The sequence below is a fragment of the Pyxicephalus adspersus genome, chromosome 1 (genome assembly GCF_032062135.1).
Source record: "Pyxicephalus adspersus chromosome 1, UCB_Pads_2.0, whole genome shotgun sequence".
Classification (NCBI taxonomy): Eukaryota; Metazoa; Chordata; class Amphibia; order Anura; family Pyxicephalidae; genus Pyxicephalus; species Pyxicephalus adspersus.
In genome coordinates this window covers 4,951,167-4,974,032 of record NC_092858.1, presented here as the reverse complement: position 1 = coordinate 4,974,032, position 22,866 = coordinate 4,951,167, and the positions used below count along the sequence as shown (strand labels likewise).

Sequence of the window (22,866 nt, the reverse complement as noted above, 5' to 3'; positions counted from 1 at the left end):
GATTCATAATTATTAATACCATTAATAATTATGAATCCCAGGGAACTAATATTTTACTATATTTTTATTTTAACTATATTTTTAACAGGATTTATGTAGCGCCAACATATTACGCGGTGCTGTACAATAAATAGTTATAAATGACAGACAGTGACATTTTATATTAAGCACACAGCATGGGAGTCTGGATCTCTCTCCGACTTCCCTATTTCATTGCTGGTTCCAAGTAAGCAACTCAGAAACAACTTAAACCAACATCGACCAGGAAAGTAGCATTTTCCTAGATTGTAAACTCTTGGGGGCTCCCCTCCTCCTGTGTCACTGTCTGTATCTGTCTGTCATTTGTAACCCCTATTTAATGTACAGCGTTGCTCTATATGTTGGCTCTATATTAATACTACCTAATAATATTAATAATAAAAATATTAATTGTACAATCTCCTATGAGCTATGTAACAGTAAGATCTTATTATTAATAATAATAATAATAATAATAATAATAATAATAATAATTGCTGATCTCTCCTTTGGAAAATATTAGTTCCCTGGGTTTCTTAATTAATATTATTTTTATTATTATTATTAATAAACAGGATTTATATAGCGCCAACATATTACGCAGCGCTGTACCTTAAATAGGGATTGCAGATATAAATATTAATGTTATTAAATAGGATTCATATAGCACCAACATATTATGTAGTACTGTACATTATATAGGGGTTGCAAATGACAGACAGATACAGACAGTGACACAGGAGGGGGAGAAGACCCTGCCCCGAAGAGCTTACAATCTAATAACTTTCATATTTTATAAGAAGCACACAACATGGGAGTCTGGATCCTTCTCCGACTTCCCTATTCCATTGCTGGTTCCAAGTCAGCGACTGTCTGTCATTTGCACCCCCTATTTAATGTACAGCGCTGGATAATATGTTGGCGCTATATAAATCCTGTTTATTAATAATAATAATTTTCAAAGGGAGATCAGCGATGGCTAAATTTACTTTTATTATAATTGCAAAAAAAATCATGATCAAAATTATTATTATTAAATTGTGCTTAATTTATAAAAGTTTTACAAACAGTATAGCTATAGAAAAGCAGGAAAAAAAATTGTTTTTAAAAGCTGGTGAAGCTTCTGCTATACAAAGCCACCTGCTAATGTGGAATGGAGGAGGGGCAGTAATAGGAAGGGTGGGGGGCGAGCACAGGCCCTCCCCATGCTGCTCACATATATAAAGGTCAGGCTGCTTCCTTTCCATCACTTCTGTTCAGACAGCTCAGAACATTTAGCACTTTGTTTCCTTTCACCCCCTTCCTGGTTACTTCTCACCCATCCTCCCCCAGGCTGCTCCCCCCCAAAGATTTCCCCTTCTGTTACATCTGATTGACTTTATTTTCCTACAGGTAAGTTCCTGTGCTGTGTATTGTGGTATTTATGTATTATTGTATCTGTTGGCTTTTGTTACATTGTTGCATTTTTGGTGTTTAAGGGCAATCCTGGATCTGCTTGTGGGTTTTATTTTTTTGCTGTAATCCTTCAGGATTCCCGTGGATTTTCCTATTGGGTGATCTTGTAGGGATTGTGATCTGTCCCCCCCTCCCCCCCAGGATCAGCTTGTGGGGTTGGGATCTGTCCCCCCCTCCCCCTGGGATCAGCTTGTGGGGTTGGGATCTGTCCCCCCCCTCCCCCTGGGATCAGCTTGTGGGGTTGGGATCTGGAGGTTTTCATTTTATATTGCCTGTTGAGAAACCCATTGGGATTTGGGGTAATCTTGGGGGTTTGTATTTTGGATAGGAGTTTAGATTTGCTTGTGGTCTTGGGGAAACCCTGCCCAGGGGATAACTTATTTGTTTCTGGGTATTGGCTTCTTTTTTTTCCCTATGTCTGTTAAGTGATCAGGTTTCAGTCATTGTATTGGGATGCTGCATTTAATGAAATGGCAGTTTTGCTGGTTTGTATACTGCATTTGCTTTGTCTCTATTGTTGGGTTTTTGCTTTCTTGTCTCTCCTGTAGTATTACTCATGGTGGTGAACTTGCTGATGTAAAGAAGTCTTCTGAAATTCCCTTGAGGTTTTGGTGATGGTCACAGATGTCTTCTAATATTCACATTTATATGTGAAAAGTTTTACAAGCAGAGGTTATAAAATTCTTTGAAGTGACTTCTACCAAACTTGTGTTGTATTAATGGGACATGGGGGGAGATCTCTGAAAAAAAAGGGGTTCAGACTGCAAAATTATGTCTTTTATTTTACCTGCTGTATATAAAAGTTTCTGCATACAAATCTGTTCATGGGGGCCCCATGGCCTCTATAGTAAAAACATGGAACTTATTTACCAGCTGGTTAGAAACTCTAACTCCATAACTGTAAAACCCCAACAAATTAGCATTATGGAGGAAAACTATTAAATGATTATTAAACAGGGTAATGTGGGGCTCAGGGATCCATGCCAGGTACTAGATCCTATATATATATTATCATAAACGGTAAATTGTGCATTAACAATAAAAAGGTAGCATACCTGATGTACTGTATTTATAACTTCTCTATAAAATATTAACAAAATGCAGGGTTAAAGTTTCCTTTGCATTGGTGGTGAGGGGACATAGGTGTACATACGTATTGGGGATTGGTGATGGGTTCTGTTAAGCTTTTAACTCATTATAGTTGAGTGCTTGATTCTTTGGTGAATATCTAGCAATGTGTAAACTCTTCTCTTAGATTGTAAGCTCTTTGGGGTAGGGTCCTTTCCTCCTCCTTACTATGTCACTTGCAACCCCTATTTAATGTACAGCACTGCATAATATGTTGGTGCTATTTACACTGTTGTGTATAGTAGTGCACTCCGGCCTTTGTAGCGCTAGATTCCAGGTTGGAATCTCAGCCAGGACACTATCTGCATGGAGTTTGCAGGTTCTCCCCGTGTCTGTGTTGGTTTCCTCCCACATCCCAAAAACATGCAGTTAGGTTATTTGGCTTCCCCCTAAAATTGACCTTAGACTGTACTAATGACATATGGCTATGGTATGGACATTAGATTGTGAGCTCCTTTGAGGAACAGCTAGTGACATGACTATGGACTTTGTACAACGCTGTGTAATATGATGGCGCTATATAAATACTGTGTAATAATAAAAAGCATAATGGATACTTAAATGATCATGGCAGTGTGGTATCTCCTCCATCCATACAACTGAACATTACTTTGTGTACAGCACTTGGTGTTCTGTCATTGGAACAATCATTTCCAGGAAGAGAAACCAAGCATGTACATAGTGTTACATGGCTGATCCTTGGAAGTGAAAAGGACAGATGGCTAAACATAGGAGACATTGTTTCTTTAATAGAGAGATGTGCTCATTGCTGGGAGTACCCTAAGGGCAGATCCAAGCTTTAAAATTGAGCAATTTGAACCTAAAGATTAAACGTTTCCTGTACGTTTCTATTTCTCAAGCAGTTTATTAGCTGCAGTCAGTGCTGAGTCATTATGATGATTCTGCTGAACAGGAACCTAAGAAGCTCCTGGAGATTAAAACCAAAGAAAGGATCCACCAACCCCCCAGTCTTTGTATTCTAAAGGGAGCAGCCGTGCAATAATGAACATTTGCACATCATTACCTTTTTATGGTTTTAAAGAAAATCCGTCTTAACTGTTTGTATAAGAACTAAACCCAATTTGAGATCTATATAGGTTTCCTTTGTTTGGGTAGATTTGCTGCAATTAATATATAATGTAAGTTATACCTTGGATGACACTAAGATGTCTTCCAGCTCCTGGCTAGCTATAATGGCATCTTGTATTATTAAACAGGTTTATATAGTGTAATATGTTGGTGCTATACAAATCCTGTTTATTAACATTAATAATTATGAATGCCAGGGAACGAATATTTTCCAAAAGAGAGATCAGCTATTGTTTATTAAACAGGATTTATATAGCACCGACATATTATGCAGCGCTGTACATTAAATAGGGGTTGCAAATGACAGACTAATACAGACAGTGATACAGGAGGAGAGGACCCTGCCCCGAAGAGCTTACAATCTAGTAGGTGGGGGAATTTACACACAATAGGATGGGAGTTTTGTAGTGAGAGTTTTAAAAGACAGAAGAAGACAGTTAGGCAAGTTTGACATAAAATTGGGCTCTTTTAAATGAGCAGAAAGTAGGAACAAGCCGAATAGGATGAGGAAGACCATTCCCGAGAGTCGGGGCAGCTTTAGAGAAGTGGACTAAGACGTATTGCTTTCTGCTATATTGTATTGTTTGCAATCACTGATTGGTCTTCTTTGTTTTGCCTTTAGGATAAGGATTATGTTTATACAGAATCTTATTTACAACCAGTTTTCTATGGAAAACAACGGGTATCCTAAATCCACTTCTCGTGGTAAATGTGACGGTCGGGACGCCTTCAGGGAAGCCTGATTACTGGAATTAACGCCACTCCAGCTGGAAGACGTAAGGTAAGATGGAATGTTTGGCATATCTGGGAGTTCAGATTGTGACCCCCATCTGTTCTTTGCTTTATATATTAATAATAGGGGTACCAAGCCGACCTGATCATTGTTTAATATTGACATCAAGTAACTTTACCACTTTCTCTAATGAGAACCTGATGGGTTGAAGCAATCGCCTAACATTAAAATGCGATAACGCACACAAGGAATGCTAAGGAGGCTTTTTGGATATTTTTCCATGGTTTGTGGTACTATTGTGCCTTATGTTCCAATTTTGCTTTAGTAATTGGAGACATTTTCTCTTATCCTCATCAGAAGACTGATGGAACCTTCAATGATAGCCCCAGGACGGTGCAGTCCCATTGACCAAACTGCAACCAGTGTTCAGAACAGCTTAAATTTGGGGTATATCATGGGACTTTTTGATGATAAAGGCCGGGGGGGAGGGGTTTAAGAAGCTGGTGCACAACATATTTTCCTAATCTAGTCAAACCCTATGCATGCCTGTGCAATGACCACCTTTAAACCCCCAGTATGCAGGGGGTCAGTGGACGTGTTGGTGGTAAATATGCTGGCCATCTTTAGATGATGGGGAAGCACCCCTGGTAACGTTTCCAATGGCAAGACAAAATGTCTTTAAATCATATCTACTTTTATCATGATTTAGTGTATCATTGTAGTTGCGACCTGGGTGACGCTAAAATGTTTGGAAAAATGCAAGACCCTGTTAATATTTGCTGCCCATAAGAAAACGGATGCTCCTGTAGTATCTTGAGATCTAATTCTGCATTGCACTAAATTCTGCTACATACAACGACCATGTTACCATAAAGTCACCAAACTAATCCTATTTAATGTACAGCGCTGCATATTATGTTGGCGTTATATAAAGCCTATAAAATAATAATTATCATTGCTGCAATATCTGCGTCAGCATGTTCAGCAGCTAAAGGCAATTGGATTAAGTTTCCTGGAAAACAATTTTCTTTTACATGGGTGTAACCTTGTAACAGGATCCTGAGACTTCTTTGTAACACAAAGATAATGAGCACAGACTGTCTCTTTGGTTATCATGGCAATGTAGGTGAGGGGTCAGCAGGAGTTCCGCCACCCAGGCGTTGAATAAACATTGATGATTTGCTTGCCTGTGATGTAATAGAAGAAAGAAGGAAGTCATTCTGAAATTAAATCAGGAGTAACACTTTAACAAATTGCAATCTTCTCCACCAAACATTTTCATGATTGATTTGTGTGCATGCAATTTTGTGCCAATAATCGTCACGTCATACCGCAGATCCCTTATTAATCTGGGAAACGACAACACATCCCGACCTGTTATCTTAATCTGACCACATCCTAACTCAAGGCTTTGGCTTATCAAGTCCCCTGGACACGTCTGGTCTCATTCAACTAACAATAGGCCAACAGCCAGGAAATGTGTTACTGATGCTGGAATAATTGCTGCACACTTATCTCTACTAAATGATAACACCTCTCAAATAAGTGTCCTGTAATATAATGCAAATATGAGAATTGGCCAATACAAATGCAATCTAGCAAATCTTATACAACAATGTCCTGTATTCAGAACTAAATATCTGCCTGTGCTGTACAAAGTCTGTAGTCAGATATTCCTCCTACACTTGGACATATTGTTCCAGCTGCAAGAATGTTCCAGCTAAAAGTAGTTACTGGAAAGTAAATCTATCACGCTCTGTTCTAAGAAACTCATGGTGAGCAGCCATTGGTGATCCTATGGTATTTGTGTGTGTGTGTATATGTATATGTGTATGTGTATATATATATATATATATATATATATATATATATATTAGTGTGTATATATATATATATATTGCCATAGGATGTAAAAGTAAATTGTTCATTATGTTTGGTGCTGTATTTTTGTTAGTAGCAGCATTTCTGCAGTAGGTAGATAATTCTAGTTGCCCCATGCTTTGAGAGGCCGTTTACTTTACTGGTACCCCAATGCACCCTGGTAATTGACCCGCATTGTAGTCCTCAGCAGTCCATGGTGGCTCCACATTGTGGTGTGTTGCAATAAATTGCATTGGTAATTCTGAAACCATCTTTGTATTTATTATATATCTTGTTACGCGTTGCCTTGGTCAGGTTGGGGTTCAATACCTTGTACCTCCGTGTTAAATTAGTTGACACAGGTATTTCTTGTCATGTTGTAATTCTGTTTTTCTTTTCTCTCCCAGACTTCGGCGGCAGAGTTCATTTGCCTTGTCTTGTCACTACAACAACTCCCCAGACACTCCAGTCCCCTTTTTTTTTAAGTTTATACATCAAAGTACCTATAACCCATCAAAATGGTTGGTTTCAAACCCACAGACGTCCAGCCCACTGCAGCCGTCAAGTTCATCGGTGCCGGCACAGCAGCTTGTATAGCTGATCTGTTCACCTTCCCATTGGACACTGCCAAAGTCCGACTTCAGGTTGGTTCCATTTTTTTGCATAATTTGTATTAATACATCAGGAAAAGTGCAATAAATATTCTAAAGAATGGCAATAAAATGTAATTTATGAATGCTTTTTGTTTCTACAGATCCAAGGAGAAAGTAAGACCTCAGTGAACGTGAAGGCTGCCCAGTATAAGGGAGTCTTTGGGACCATTTCCACCATGGTCAAGACGGAGGGGCCCCGCAGCTTGTACAATGGACTGGTGGCGGGTCTCCAGCGACAGATGAGTTTTGCATCCGTCCGTATTGGACTTTATGATTCTGTCAAGCAATTCTACACCAAGGGATCAGAACGTAAGTGGAAATATCACGTTGGATGTAGATGTCCAAGTATGCTATGTACGTGAGTTTAGTTGGTCATTGCCTTACCTAATTTTTTTTTTTCCCCAGATGTCGGAATTGGCAGCAGACTGCTTGCCGGATGTACCACCGGAGCCATGGCAGTTGCAATCGCTCAACCCACAGATGTGGTAAAAGTCAGATTTCAGGCCCAGGCTAACGTCACTAGCACTAAACGGTACAAGGGAACAATGGATGCATACAAGACTATTGCCAAGGAAGAAGGCATGCGGGGCCTCTGGAAAGGTCAGTCTAGCTCCTTTATGAATAATTTCCAATGCATGGGCTGGATTCTGGTTCTAGGGATAGGGTTATACTTCACAAACCTAGGGCAGGTGCCTACTCTAAGAATAAAGATGGACTCCTCATTGCCTATATAAAAGCCAATGCAATGCAAACAATAGTTTGACTTATGTTCACTCTTTGCTGATGTTGGGCTTTGACATAACAAAAGGCATATTTGCTTTAACTGAAGCCTACTTCAATTTGTAGTGGCCTTTTGTGTAATTTAGGAACATGTGATTTCCTCTGTAGAGAAAGTGGTGTTTAGAAAGTTAGAACAAATTGCCGCTGATCTAACAAGTCTATGGCAAGCCTCCAATGTAGCTCTACCTGCATGGGGTGTACAAAATAGTGAGCACTTCTTACCATGTAGGGTGCTGCTTTAGGGTTCATTCAACCTACTGCTTCCTATGCTTGTTGTTGGTGCACAGAACAAAACCTCTCAGGAATGTTTCCTGTGCAGATGCTTTGCAAAGGTTGAGTCCAAAATCTAAAGAAAGCCTGTAGGAGAATTAAATACTTGCATATGATCGCTACCTTGGCTTAGCCGAAAAGCTTTATTTGAAGGAACCCTCACCTCTGATGTAGAAGCTTTTGTTCTGTAGATGCATGGATTGTGCTGCCAGTTGGTATAATGGAGTAGCAGAGCAGGAACATGCTTGGCTTTATGTATATCACAATGAAATCCTAACATTTCCTATTGTCTGTCCCCACAGGTACCGCACCCAACATCACCCGCAATGCCATTGTGAATTGTACTGAATTGGTCACCTACGACCTCATCAAAGACTCGCTCCTGAAGTCCAACATTATGAGTGGTGAGTTTCTGTACATATGTCAATTACCATTTGAATGGGGAAGGTCTTGGGCTTCAGATTAAATGATTATAATACATAATGGAAGATTTTGGTTTCCATACAGCAATCACATTATGGCCGTCTTTAAGGGCTTCCAGGGGGGCTTTGGAACGGGAGCAGGATGTGTGTAGCTTTTAATGGACCATGGTTTCCTTTATTTATTTATTTTTTTTTTTTGCAGACAACTTCCCATGTCACTTCACCTCCGCGTTCGGAGCTGGGTTCTGCACCACCGTTATTGCCTCCCCTGTCGATGTAGTGAAGACAAGATACATGAACTCTGCAAAGGGCCAGTATAAGAGCGCCCTGAACTGCGCCGTCACCATGCTTCAAAAGGAGGGACCATTGGCTTTCTACAAGGGGTGAGTTTCAACTAAAATTGCAATATCAACTGCACCTCCCAACGCATCATGGGTTGCTTGTTCAAGCCATATTGAAGCTTAAACTTTGATTACGCATTACCGGTCATAAGAGGAATAGAGGCTGCTATTGTGGGCCTGATAATGAAAATTACCTGGCATGCAGTAAGCAGAGGCTGGAGAAATATGTTCCATCTTTGCAGCCAAACCGGCTTTTTTAAATTGGCAATGGTCCATCATTCTTGAAGTGTGTGTGTGCCCTTGTTGCTGGGCAGAGCCTTTGCCATTTAGCAAGTCATAAATATGGAGTGAGCATGCGTTCAGTGTACAGAAGCTCCAAAAATTGCCTCTTATTCTAGAAATTGCTTGACTGATCACCTACATATTGAATATACTGTGTGCTGATGCTTTGCCAGGTACTAACTACCCATTTTGTGCCCACAGATTCATGCCATCTTTCCTGAGGCTGGGATCCTGGAACATCGTCATGTTCGTCACATATGAACAGCTAAAGAGAGCCATGATGTCTGCTCGTGCCTCCTGAGAGGCTCCTTTGTAACCATGATGGCCCCATTCCCATTCATTCTTTCCTTTCTACCCCCTGACCTACTCAGGGCTGATCATGATAGATCCTTCCCTTACCCTATCTGAAGCTCTCTACCTCTTGCAGCATGGTTTACGTTAGTTTTCCCCTTTCTAAATCCTCACATTTTGTTCTTCTTTCTTCCTGGAGATGTGACCACTTCTAATTGCAGGGCTTTATCCATCACCCAGCCGTGGACAATGTCTGCCACCATAGCTAATTGTATATCTTCATTCACGAGGAGCTGCAGCAGCTTTGGTGGCAGATATCATTTGCTGTGGGTTATTGGTAAAGCTCTTCATGTTTTTAACATTTCTGCACCTTATTTTTAAGAAACCCTTTTACTATGACAATTCTCTCAGTCTCTAATTTATACAACTGTACTAACCTTATAGGCTGCTGTGAACGTCAATTGTAAAACGGTGGGAAGTATTAGAATCCCCATCAAGTTAGGAGGGGCTCACTCTAACAAGTTCTTGTATTGGAGCAGGAAGTTGTGATCTCTCAGGAGTTAATAACTTTCTGTTTTGGCTGATATATCTCACCTAGATCAGGAGTTGAGTGAAATCTCCTCTTGGGACTGAGGCACTTAAAGCTTGATGGAGGTTCTAACGTTTCCTTATGTTAACCAACTTGCAAAGCACTATTGGACAGTTTTTCATTTTGGGAATTTGCCTTAGCCATACAGCAGCCATCTTGTTATCATAAATTTGTAATGTTTTACAGTTTGTAGAGGTGAACAAAGGAAGTTTTGCTCCATTGCTTTCACTTGCAAACTGGGATCTGTTACAAGGCACCCCCACCCAACACAATAGTGCTTCTGTTCAATTGAGTGTTGCCAACAGAATATTAAACATTCGGGCTTCATTGACAATGGTGTAAAGACCTGTCCATGTAAAAGAATCTAACCACTGACTACCTGGATAGTTTGATGGATGCAATGAATCATTTCCCCATGTTGGCAACACCACTTCTTCAAATCACTTTGCCATACAAATGGCATTCAATTTGCCGATCTGACATTTTTAGATTCAGTGTTGGTTTTGCTCTTTGTGATTTCTCCCTCTGTAAGTCACATGATTTCGTCAAACCAGTTTCTGCTTTTTCATGTTTCCAAGTGTATTGGTACACAATTCTGAAACTGCAGAGTATGTCAAATCTGAGTCATCTTCCTTATGTGGGCTGAAAGTCTGCACACAGGATGTGACGCTGGATTGTCTACTCTAAAGTGAATCGGTTTTGTTAACTTGTTCTACAGACCAAATGAATTAATGTATGTTTTTACTTTTCTGTCTTTTTACCCTTTTGTATGGAAGACTCTGCATGATTTTCAATAAAGTCAGTGCACCAGAGACCTTGTTGTTGTGTGTTATTTGATATGTCAACTGAAAGGGGAATCTTGTTAAAGCAACTAGTACTGGGCTTGCATAGATGTAAATGTTTAGAGTGACTTTTTTTAACATGGGGGGGGGGGGGGGGTTAGTCTTTCAGGTCTTTGGGGGATACCCTTGCTATTATGTTCACAGCTTCTAGTGCATTAGAATGGTGGAAGAACGTCACCCTTACGGATAGCCAAAAAGATCATTGGTGTCACATAAAGTGACTTGATGGGCTCAAGAACTTGAGCAACCTCTGAAGGAACCTGATTTGGAGATTTAAATTTGTCCCCCTATGTGGCCCTGGGTCAGTTTCAGATCTACATGCAGCATAGCAATGCCTGCGCTAAAGATTCAGAACTATTCAATGGTATCACGATGTCTGAGACTTGGATTTGAAAAAAGGGATATCCCTCAGACAAAAGCAAGCTATAATTTACCTTTCAGATGGAAGACCGGGAGGGTTACAGATCACAAAGTATATCAGGTGATCATTTTTCAAGTGCTGAGTTTAGCACAGTTTTAGAATAATTCTGTGCTAATATTGATATTGTCAGTTGAGTTCCCCTCACAAGAGCCAAGGACATGATCGGATTGCCTGATTTGTGAAAGTGCTAAGCTACTGAATGGAACTTGCCTGTGAAATGATTGGGATTTGCTGTAACCATGTGCTGATAAGGAACATACAGAAAGCTGGTGCTTATTCACTGTCCTATTAGACCAGAAGCAAGGAGGTAGAAAAGCATTACAGCATATGTAAATCCAAACTTTTACACAGTATTTTATATAGTGCTGACATATTACAGTGTTTTACAAAGTAGCCATATCCCTAGCTGTCCCTAAAGAGGCTCACAATTTCAGACAAATTGAGATCTGTATACATATGCTGCCCAGTGGAGCCTCCCAGCTTAAAAATTTATTACACAGTATTTATATAGCACCGACATATACACAACACTGTACAAAGTCCATAATTGTGTCACTAGCTGTAACTCAAAGGCGCTCACAATCTTATGTCCCTACCATAGTCATATGTCATTACTACAGTCTAAGGCAGGCATGGGCAAACTGCGCCTGTATACAGCCCAATTGGGATGTTTATCTGGCCCTTTGGGTGGTCCGTGGCTCTTGCGATAGGAGAGTGTGCGGGTTGTGTGCAGTGACCCAACTCTCCCACTCTCGCATTGCAGGCTCAGATCTGCCATGGGAGAGTGGCCAGGGTTATGGCATCACATTCAGGGGTGTCATGATGGCATAACCCCACCCACTCTACCATCAACCCAACCCCTCTGGCAAACCCCTTTTTTTTTGGCGGGAAGCCATATACCTAACTGCATGTTTTTGGAATGTGGGAGGAAATGGGAGTACGCGGAGGAAACCCATACAGACACAGGGTGAACCTGCAATCTCCATGTAGATAGTGTCCTGGTTGCTATTCAAACCTAGGACCCAGTGCTGCAAAGGCCAAAGTGCTAAGAGCCACAGTTCTGCCCCAAACTTTTCTTTTTTTTTTTTTTGTTCTTTTGGCTTAACTAATCCAGTAAAAGTGTTCTGTGCAAAATACCCATTGATCCTAATAGAAACCTTGCAAGCTGCAGACATGTAAGGATTACAGAACCTCAGAGGTGTTCTGTTCTGGGTTGATAATACAACTCATAACTTTTTGTATCACCCTAGCATATGAAGTGCATTACTGGAGGGATCACCAGTTAAAAAAAAAAAGATGAAAAGGGTAATAAAGTCACCAAAGTATGAATAAGCTATGATTACATTTTTTTGGAGTCTGGATGGATAAACTTTACCTCGCGAGTAGGAAATCAGACCACCAGACTGATTAGAAAAAGTTCTTTAGACCTGTAAAACAGTTCTCTTCTATGCATTCTATTTGTCAAACCATTTGCCTGAAATTTGGACATAAGTGTTGCATTGCAAATGATGAAACTGCACTAAAAGCAGATGAGCACTTAAAGGAGGGTGCAGGACACCCTCACAGTAATACTAATAGGTAAGTATGCTCTGGATTGCTGGATTTCCTCTACGGTTGTTTACAACAGAATTTATCAAAGCCTAAGGGGTTGTGCAAAACATCTAAATGACCTTTGTGGTGCTATACAGCAATAAAACTATATTCTGTATCTTCCTGGATGAAAACAGCTTGTTCCTTATTGATCCAAAGTCCAGCTTCCCTCCACCTGCTACACAAATAGTTTTATTATAAGTTTCTGCCATAGGCTTAAAGTGCACCTGTCAGACAAGTTGTTATGTTTGTTAGGAACAACAAGTTCCCCAAGTTGGTACACCTGCTGGGCCCTTCATGAAGGGTTTATATTAGGGGATTCTGACCTTCCCTGCTGGCTTTTATGCTATAGAGAATGTAATGGGAGCAGCTTAGACAGGAATGGCCCAAACACTAAAATGTGAAAGAACATATTTGAGGATCTCATTATCGGAGCATAGAATACACTGACTCATCAGGATTCTCCTATAACCTAAATATCACTTTTGGATCAACCAATTCATTACCCCCTTACTTCCCAAATTCAGTAACCATCGCCTTTCAATGTTATGAAGCGGATAATTACATTATTACTCCTAATATGAGAGATGACCAGAACGGACGTAGTGATCCGCTGACCTTCATTCTTCTAATATTTTATTGTTCATTGATAAAACATTGAAATAATACAAATCGGTGGTGTCAGGAGGGGGAGGACGCGAGGGCTTTGCGCAGGAGCTGCTTTTTCTGTGGTGTCAGGTGCTCTGGAAACTGAATATCAAACTGAATGATGAGGTCTCCCTTTAGACTGGGGTCACCGAGCAGCCTCATGCCTTCCCCAGGAACCAGCTTGCTGTATTTGGGGCTGTAGAAGAAAGATATTTTCAGGATTAAAAATCAATGAAAACAAGGAAATTTCTGTATTAAAAAACACAAACGCATTGCAAAAAGCCTGAACCAGATTTGTAAATGTCAACATTCTCCCTCCACCCCCTGTACAGCCAACCTCCAACCACCGTCACTGCTGCCTGCCCGCCATACCTGGGGACTTGCTGGCTGTTGACATGAATCTTAGTACAATCCATAAAGTATGAACAGGTCCCCACTGGGTCCTCCTCATCCTGCTCAAGCAAGGCATGGCCTAATTCATTCCCATGAGGAGATCTCATCTCTCTGGGGCCACTCATGAGTAGGTAAGTGAGTATGAAAAGCTGTGGGAGCTCCTTTTAAATGAGCAGAACGTAGAAGCAAGCAGAATAGGACCATTCCAGAGAGTAGGGGCGCTCTGGAAAAGTCTTGTATCCTTGCGTTTGAGGAGGTTATGAGTGAGGAAGTCATTAGTAAGTCATCGGAGGAGCTTGGGTCCCCCAGTGTCACTGTCTGTATCTGTCTTTCATTTGCAACCCCTATTTATTGTGCAGCGCTATGTAATATGTTGGCGCTGTATAAGTACTGTTTATTATTAATAAAATATTAATATTGAACACATCCTGCAAAACATAACAGGTTTACTTTAATCTGAATATGCGGGGCCCCTAGGGACCCTGAGAATAATTAGAGGATTATTAAAGATACTTGTAGGTGGCAGCACTGTAGTTTTCAGCCAGTTCAGGATTCATTTTCCTTAGTAGGAGTGACAACACGTGTCAGGGTGACCCTGCACAAGATGTAAATACTTACTGCACAATGTCATTTATGGGGATGTTCAATATTCTCTCGTCTAATGTTTCCACTTCCACGGTACAGCCGGTCAGAGCCTGAAATACAACAGGAGAGATGACTGCAATTATCACTGTAATATAATGCCCCCTGCTGGATGAAGGGTGCTGAGATCTTATGTTAAAGGTTTCTACAGGGTTCACCTGTTGTGCCCATTATGAGGGGCTCCTGCCATCCCTTTGTTGAGTGCCTGGGTCTATACCCCTTCTGTGCCCATTATGAGCGGCTGCCACCATCCTCCTCTGAGCTCCTGGACCGAAATTGCCTACTTGATTTCTCATAATGTGCATTAGAAGCTGAGGCAAGTCAAATAGAGCCCGCCTTACTTTCTAGGTGGAGGACATTCAGTATCATCAAGCCCCTCCCTCCTAAGTTAAAGTGTCCCTGACCCCGCCTCTTTTTATTGTTCGGATTGCAATGGTGACATCTGTATGCAAATGATTCTGCCTAGGACAGCCCATTGCACCAGATTGATCCAATAAGACATTGATATTTGCAAAACTCCTCCCAAGAGCCAGCCCACTGTTTATATCTGGGTTGAGGGGCTCCTGATAGGTGTACTGAGGTTGGGGGCGGGGATTGCCATGATCTGTCTGCTTGCAGGGAGAAGCACAGAGACCTTGTGATGATATTCTCGATCTAAAACAAGAAATGCAATGAAGACAAAAGGTTTTTTATTGGTTTCATTATTATGTTGAGGTAAAAAGGAGAAATCAGGGCCGATAAAAGATTCAGCTTTAAAAAAAAGCCAACTGGGGTAGGGACATTCCTGCACGGGGTCCACCCCCTGCATAATTTCAATGAAACACCCAAGAGACTTTCTCTGGTTCCTTCTGTGTCATCCTCTCCAGTCCATCCTAAATGAGCATATTGTCCCTGCCAGCAATGCCCTGTGTTCTCATTTTATGACATTCCACATTTTTCACACTTTTTTCCCTCAATCACCCATTCCAGCTGATCTGATTCCCTGATCTCCTAATTTTTCACACACATACATTCAATTCGCTGGGCTTCTAAGAAGCTATTTTTGTATTTACTGGCAGTGATCAGTTCTGCTTCTTTGGCTTTGCAGTGCTAAAGTCCAGCTGTATTATTGCCCTGACCAGGACTCCCTCTATGGGCAGGGAGCTGCAGCATTCAAAGATCCGCCCACTGCAGGAGGAAGAAAAGGAGCTATAGTGGCATGCCATTGGTTCCCAGTGTTGTTACTGCCCCGCCCTCTCAGCCTGGACAATGAAAGATCAGAATCAACCTGATGGGTCTTCCCTCTGCTCTCCTCTTGTCTGCATGTTACCTGTAAGCACATGTGCAAGCAAAACACTTGATTGGTCCCTAGAGCCAACCCTCACTGTAAAAGCTGCTGTACATCCAGAAGTCCAGTATGACAACCAATTCTGGTATTATTTAGAATTATGGAAATATGATTACTCCAGGATTCTAAAACCTATTTTTGCAGACCTTCTTTTCCAGCCTGGTCCTTGGGTTCGGAGCTCCTAAAATGCATTGGATGGTATTTGAAGCTGAAGTTTATTCTGCTTAAGTTTGGCTTTCACTGCCCCTCCCCTTCATCCACATAGTAATAACATTTAGTAAATTATTATTAATATTATTATTATTAATAAATATTATTATTAATAGGATTTATATAGCACCATTATATTACGCAGCACTGTTCACTAAATAGTAAATAAAACCTTTCTGGTCTCATTACACATTCTATCTTATCCTAGGTCCAGTTATGTCACTATGAGGTCTCAGTGCTTCCCTATAGAAGGCAGGCAGATCATGGCTGGTGAGAGGAGCCAGAAGGGTTCTATATAAGGCTTTCTAAAACCATTAAAGCACCTTGCCCCAGCACTCTTCTCAAGATCCCAAGTAAGCAGTTGGCTGGCATTTGGGAGCTGTTATACAGATATTAAAAAGCCTTAATGGGGAGGGGTCAGTATGGAGGCCTGGATGTACCAAGGAAGGATCATGTACATGCAGACTGGTCTAGGTAACATTGACATGTTATGCTGAGCCTCCATGATTGACAGAACTGAATTCCAATGAATGAAAGGGGCAGGACTAGATATGCTGGATGTCCTCCACCCAGGCAATGAGGCAGGCTCTATCTGGCTTGCTGCAGCATCTAATGTATGTTGTGATAAAACTCATAGTGTGCAGTGAAATCAGAAAAGCAATTTCAGTCAGGGAGAGGAGCCAATACAATTGTCCAATACTGCAGTGAGGCTGGAGGGCAGATTTATTAAAAGGGAAGCTGGAGGGCAGATTTATTAAAAGGGAGGCAGGGGGCAGATTTAATAAAAGGGAAGGGTGGAGGGCAGATTTAATAAAAGGGAGGCAGGGGGCAGATTTAATAAAAGGGAAGGGCAGATTTAATAAAAGGGAAGGGTGGAGGGCAGATTTAATAAAAGGGAGGCAGGGGGCAGATTTAATAAAAGGGAAGGGTGGAGGGCAGATTTAAACACTTCCTATGATGGACAATGATCTGGGTTTTTTAATGTTTTCTCTCTTTAATACAAATGTCTATTATTCCTGTTGATAAGTGGCACAATCTTTACCTTCACAAGTTCGATGTGCGCTGTAAAGATCAAATTGTCTCCTTGTCGGGCAAACCGTGGGTGAGGCTTCTCTTTAACTATGAAGATGATGTCTGCTGGGATAATGTTCGGGCCCTGAAATATTAAATGGATGGAATACAATGAGTTTAACATCATCATTACTATTATAATGTCATTTCAGATCTAACAGACGCCCCCTATTGACCACAGGAAGTATTACACTATCACTAAATGCTTGTTAAAAAACACAATTTTTCTTTTTCTTTTTTTTTTTTTTTTTTTTTTTACCAGTGTTAGTATAAAAATACATAACTTTTACCAGTAATCATGTGGCAAAAAACAGCTTGTTGTATATGGGAACCATGCTGCAATCTGTCAAAGCTGCATGCATAAATTGCTTCCCAACAACTCCAATTCGCTTTGATGGGAGTTGGTGGGACAATGGCAGAACTAAGTGGTTCAGTACTGCTTACTGCCACCCACTGTAGAATTCTCAGGGGAGAATTTTAGTGATGTGGGTGCCAGGCAGTTGGCAAGGTGTCAGTCGCCAAAAGCTGAACAAGAATGTTTGATCCCATTGCCAGTGTGAGCTTAGCTTAAGTGTATCATGCACGCGGAAGCTCATCACTCAGATGACTACAGATGAATAAAACAAAGTAGATACAAAAGAATACAATACAAAAGGTACTTTGCATTGATCTCTTTATAAACCAACAGGAGTAACTTCTACAGCATTTCCCTGCTGTCATTTTTACAGCCAGGAGTTGCCAGCAAATTTGAGGGAGGTGCAGAGCAGTATTACAAACTCCCTGTGTATTTGCATTTTTTGGACATCTGTAGCACACTTATTTATAAATGATTCCTCTGTAAATTAGGCTGATTTTCACAAACACCTGTTAGAATCCCTAAATCTTCCTTATGAGGGGCACTTGGAGCCATCAGTGTGCAGTGGAAAATGTTGGGTACATTAAGTGTCCCTCACCTGATCCCCCTCATTGGGGAAGGTGATCTTGGTTCCAGCTTTCCAGCCAGACTCGACATCGATGGAGAGAATTTTATCCCGTATGCTTGATGTGTGGCCATCTTCATTCATCACCTGCAGGGGAGAGGAAGGGATCAGACAGAGAGTCAGTACGCAGCACACATATATAGGACAGGGCTGTAATAAAGGGTCAGTCCACCTACAGGTGAGTTCTCAGGTACAGCTGGAGATTAAAAAAAATCTAACCTCTGCTTCTGACCACCTGGGAGTTTAGGTGTTCCTGCCCACCTTTATGTGTCCCAGCTACTTCCATTACATTTTATGGAACATTAATGAAATATAAGGAGGTGTGCAGACCCAGGAACGCAGCACAGGGATGGTGGAGGACCCTCATAATGGGCCCAGCAGGTGTACAGAGCCAGAATCCCAGCCCAGGGATGGTGGGGAACTTCATAATGGGCCCAGCAGGTGTACAGAGCCAGAATTCCAGCACAGGGATGGTGGGGGACCCTAATAATGGGTGCAGCAGGTGTACAGAGCCAGAAACCCAGCACAGGAATGGTGGAGGACCCTCATAATGGGCCCAGCAGGTGTATAGAGTCAGAAACCCAACACAGGAATGGTGGAGGACACTCATAATGGGCGCACCAGGTGTACAGATCCAGGAACCCAGCACAGGGATGGTGGGGGACCTCATAATGGGCCCAGCAGGTGTACAGAGCCAGAATCCCAGCACAGGAATGTTGGGGGACCCTCATAATGGGCCCAGCAGGTGTACAGGACCAGGAACCCAGCATAGGGATGGTGGGGGACCTCATAATGGGCCCAGCAGGTGTACAGAGCCAGAAACCTAGCACAGGAATAGTGGGGGACCCTCATAATGGGCGCACCAGGTGTACAGATCCAGGAACCCAGCATAGAGATGGTGGGGGACCCTCATAATGGGCCCAGCAGGTGTACAGAGCCAGAAACCCAGCACAGGTTGCATCCCAGATGGGTACACTCCCTGCGTGTTCATTTGTAGAGGTAGTGAGGGCAGAAATGATCCCTCTCGGACCCCAAATTCCCTGGAATCTCTTTGTAAGTCCCCTCTCTTACCCTGCGTGAGATTTTAATCTTCTTTGTGCAGCCAAAATACAAATCCTCCAATGAAAGGTAGAGATCCCTCTCAATGGGCGGGTCTTGCTTCTTCGCCCCTCGTCCTCGCAGCCCTCCGAACCCCGTGTTCACCTCCGAGCCATCCCGTGAGAAGAAGTCTTTTAGGGGAACAATAAAAAGTACAAGAAAATGATTGGACGGTACAAATAGAAAGCCGCTGGCCCTAATGTAGTCAGGATGGACAAGCTGGATATTCCACATTTCCTGATAAATCTCAATCACTTCTGTCTGTGTTCACACTGGGAAGATCTCCCCTCTCCCTATGTCCTAGTGACTACTTTCTCCAATGAAAATGACAGGAAGTCTAAAGTTTATCGGTTGTCACCAGGTCAGGAAGAGAAATCCCAGCTCAGACATCTGATCACCTCTCACCTGCGAATGGATTATCTCCTCCAAAGAATTCCTTGAACGTCTTCTCTGGATTCCCATGATAAACGTAACCGGAGGTCCAGGCCTCTTTACCTCCAAATTCGGTTGGGATTCCGCCCTTCAGACCTTCCTCTCCAAATTTGTCATAGGTGGCCTTCTTCTTCACTGCGGGGCAAAACCACAATCGTTATGGGTCAGAACCTGATATCCTATAGGATCTTGCATGCGGTGTGCAGAGCCAGGAACTCAGCACGGGGGAACCCCTCATAATGGGCACAACATGCGTGAAGAGCCAGGAACCTGCCAAATGGAGACGTGCTGTCTAGCAGAGCTGTGTAAATCAGGACTGGATGGACAATTAAAATATATTAAGTCTGCGCAATCAGCTCCTTGCTGGGAGTTATATTTTAAAGTGCTGATGGATCTTCCCCCAAATACTCCTCCATGGGCATCTTTTCTAACCCCGGCAGCACTCCACTGACCATGGCCGGCCATTTTATATTAATGACAGGGTCGCTTTGATCACAAAACATTATTAAAAATTGCGAATATGGTGACCCCGGCAACTTACAGTCACTCAGAACATCGTACGCCTCAGCGATCTGCTTGAACCGGTGTGGGGCCGATGGCTCCTTATTTTTTAGCGGGTGATATTTCAGTGCCAACTTCCTGTACCTGGATAATAGAAAACACAGATATAAAGCACCAACATATTCCATAGAAATGTACACTGCATTAGAGAGCTGACACGCTAATGACCCCCACTATTATTATACATTTATATAGCTCTGACATATACCGGAGGGCTGTACAGAGAACACTGAGCCAGTCCCATCAGTCTCTGTATAGAGGAGCTGACACTCTAATGTCCCCCACAGGCACACACTATCAATATACATTTTTATACCTCTGACATATACTGTAGTGATGTGTGGAAAGTTTTCACCCCTTGGCTGTATTACATGAAGGGAAGATTTTTTAGGTTGCCCCCTCAGGCTGTATCACCAATTGGGGTGACTGGGGGTAAATATCTCAGGCTGCACCCCCAGGGTATCTAGCATGTTGGGGTGCCTGGGTATTATATATGGTAGTAAGATCAGATAACACTTACGCCCTCTTGATGTCGGTGTCGGTGGCACTGCGGGGAATCTCCAGCAGCGAATAGTAATCCTGCCCCATGTCTGTGCTCACCGAGTTACCAGGGACGCCCGCACTGCACGCCGGGAAGAACGCTCTGTCGTTACCATGGCGACCTGGGCCGGGACAAGGGGAGGAGCTGTAATATGTATGCGATCCTTCAGCACTTCCACCATCTGCCTGAAGGTGTCAGTAGAACACAAGGCGCCTCTAGTGAGAGTGGCCATAGGCACTAGTGAGAGATGCTGCAATAAAACCTGTCAGTGTATCACAGTGCTCCAATAAAACCTGTTTGGGTATCACAGTGCTGGAATCAAACCTGTCAGTGTATTACAGTGCTGAAATAAAAACATGTCAGTGCTTGTCACTATATTTTTCAGTAAGTAAAAATATAAGGTCTGCTAGTGAATTTTTGTTCTGGGAACCCCAAGGGCAGCGTTTTGTGGTTCTGGGAGATAGAGTAGATGCATCATTACTCTGGGACCCCCAGCATCAGCATATTGTGGTTCTGGGACCCCTGTGTCAGTGTGTCATTGCCCTGGGACCCCCAGTGTTACACTATCACACCCCTACACTGTTTACAAAACACAGGACACTAGAAAGTTGGGTCACAATACAAAGATGATGGAAAAAAGGCTTCATACTAAGGCGATGGGCATTACAAAGTTGGAACAGAGTAAAGAGGGCGGGGCAGTGAAAAGCAGCCACATTTAGAGGGGGTACAAGGTGGCTATGGTATCAACAACTGGGAACGCCAAAAGTGCCATGTGTTGCCCCATCTACTTTTTGAGCACCTGGTTACTGATTCCTAGCATGCGGTTGAATTGAAAGAATTTCTGGGTAGAACAAACCCTCACTACTTCCCAGCACTCCTCGTGTGTGATACTTTCCCACCTTGTGGATTGTAAGCTCTTCGGGGCAAAGTTTAGTAATAATATTAATAACAACAAGGAGTATACATAACACTTTTGTGAATGAATTTAGATTTAAAAAAGAAACCTGTTGTAAAAATTTTACCTTTACCAAATGTCCTTGCCTTCTCTCTGGAGCAGCATTTATTCTAACTTCCAGTCTCTTATCAGAAGTCCTGGCGTTGGGAATTTTATTCTCATTAACACTTCTTGATTGTACAGATAAATACAAGCCAACCCCCCAGATTGTACTGCACATGGACGTCCAGGTGATCCTACTGAACACCAATAATCAAATCTGCCTGGCAGCTGTGGGTGCAGGACAGATGTAAAAACTTGTCAATAGACATCTATACAATGCCATGCATGGACCAATCCTTTTACACTGAATGGGGATATCAGTGTTATTATCCAGTATCTATATAGCGGCAACATATTACACAGCTCTTTACAAGGCCCATTATCATATAACTAACTATGCCTCTATGGGCTCACAATTATATGCTTGGAATTCTACCAGGACCATGGGAAAGGCACATAGGCATTCTGCACCTTGCAGCTTCATACAGTGTAGTACCAGTGAGGATAACAGTGACCGATTTACTGTGCATACTTCTTCACGCCTAGCACTTGTACCGACAGTTAGCAGAAACTAATCTTCTTGGGGGGTTGGTGGCTGCAACAAAGGCGCTTTCTAGGCATGAACACCATAGGCTAGTCCTCTAGGTCAGTGCTCCCAAACCTTTCTGACTACAGGGCCCAGTAACATAGAATAAAATGTTGCCGCAGCCAGGTATGTGTACAGCTTACACTACTCTCCTATTCTCAGCAGCTCGGCCTCCTGTCAGCACACTAGCTGAGAATAGCAGAGTAGTGTAAGAGAGCCGGTGTGCTTTCAGGTGTCAGAGCTGCTGGGAATGGAAGGGAAGTGTAAGCCTTACATACATTGCTCTGCCATTCTCCAGTGTGAGAAGAGCCACCCACGCTCCCACTGGTTGCATTCCTGCTGTCACACTGCCTGCTTTAGAAAAGTATAAGGAGGGCCTCCGACAGTGGTACCGGCTGTCATTTGTAGCCCCCAACTCACCAGCCCTAGACCAGCGCCGGTCCGCAGGTTGGGGACCACTACCCTAGGACACCGCCTTGAGTTAAGGACATCATTTTGATCTCCCACATGCTTCCCTGTATAGGAAAAGACCATTTTCTCCACCCATTTCCAGAGAAGCACAGGAAAGAATAAAATAATTTCCATACCCACCTGTGGATTTTGCAATGACATGTTA

At 42.4% G+C, this 22,866-nt stretch overlaps 2 protein-coding genes across 2 annotated transcripts; one reads left to right on the top strand and one right to left on the bottom strand.

Annotated features, from left to right (window-relative positions):
• The first annotated feature begins 1,272 nt into the window (after positions 1–1,272).
• On the top strand, positions 1,273–10,723 carry UCP2 (uncoupling protein 2). Its single transcript, XM_072401208.1, has 8 exons — positions 1,273–1,410; positions 4,313–4,471; positions 6,691–6,927; positions 7,038–7,245; positions 7,342–7,536; positions 8,289–8,390; positions 8,611–8,791; positions 9,233–10,723. Exons 3-8 carry the CDS (start codon positions 6,802–6,804, stop codon positions 9,330–9,332), a joined length of 912 nt encoding a protein of 303 aa, XP_072257309.1. The 5' UTR covers positions 1,273–1,410; positions 4,313–4,471; positions 6,691–6,801; the 3' UTR covers positions 9,333–10,723.
• Positions 10,724–13,373: 2,650 nt separating this feature from the next.
• Positions 13,374–21,040, bottom strand: DNAJB13 (DnaJ heat shock protein family (Hsp40) member B13). The gene is made up of 8 exons (XM_072427184.1): positions 20,647–21,040; positions 20,107–20,210; positions 19,539–19,700; positions 19,107–19,264; positions 18,009–18,122; positions 17,027–17,140; positions 14,424–14,500; positions 13,374–13,608 (listed from the first exon to the last, which is right to left on the bottom strand). Exons 1-8 carry the CDS (start codon positions 20,712–20,714, stop codon positions 13,446–13,448), a joined length of 960 nt encoding a protein of 319 aa, XP_072283285.1. The 5' UTR covers positions 20,715–21,040; the 3' UTR covers positions 13,374–13,445.
• Positions 21,041–22,866: the final 1,826 nt, after the last annotated feature.

Coding starts and splice junctions, on each gene's coding strand:
- UCP2 (XM_072401208.1), top strand. CDS start 6,802: ATGGTTGGTTTCAAACCCACAGACGTCCAGCCCACTGCAGCCGTCAAG. Junction 6,928..7,037: donor CTGCCAAAGTCCGACTTCAG/GTTGGTTCCATT, acceptor TTGTTTCTACAG/ATCCAAGGAGAAAGTAAGAC. Junction 8,391..8,610: donor GAAGTCCAACATTATGAGTG/GTGAGTTTCTGT, acceptor TTTTTTTTGCAG/ACAACTTCCCATGTCACTTC.
- DNAJB13 (XM_072427184.1), bottom strand. CDS start 20,714: ATGGGGCAGGATTACTATTCGCTGCTGGAGATTCCCCGCAGTGCCACC. Junction 14,501..17,026: donor CGCACATCGAACTTGTGAAG/GTAAAGATTGTG, acceptor GTTGTATTTCAG/GCTCTGACCGGCTGTACCGT. Junction 13,609..14,423: donor CCCATAAATGACATTGTGCA/GTAAGTATTTAC, acceptor TTTCTTCTACAG/CCCCAAATACAGCAAGCTGG.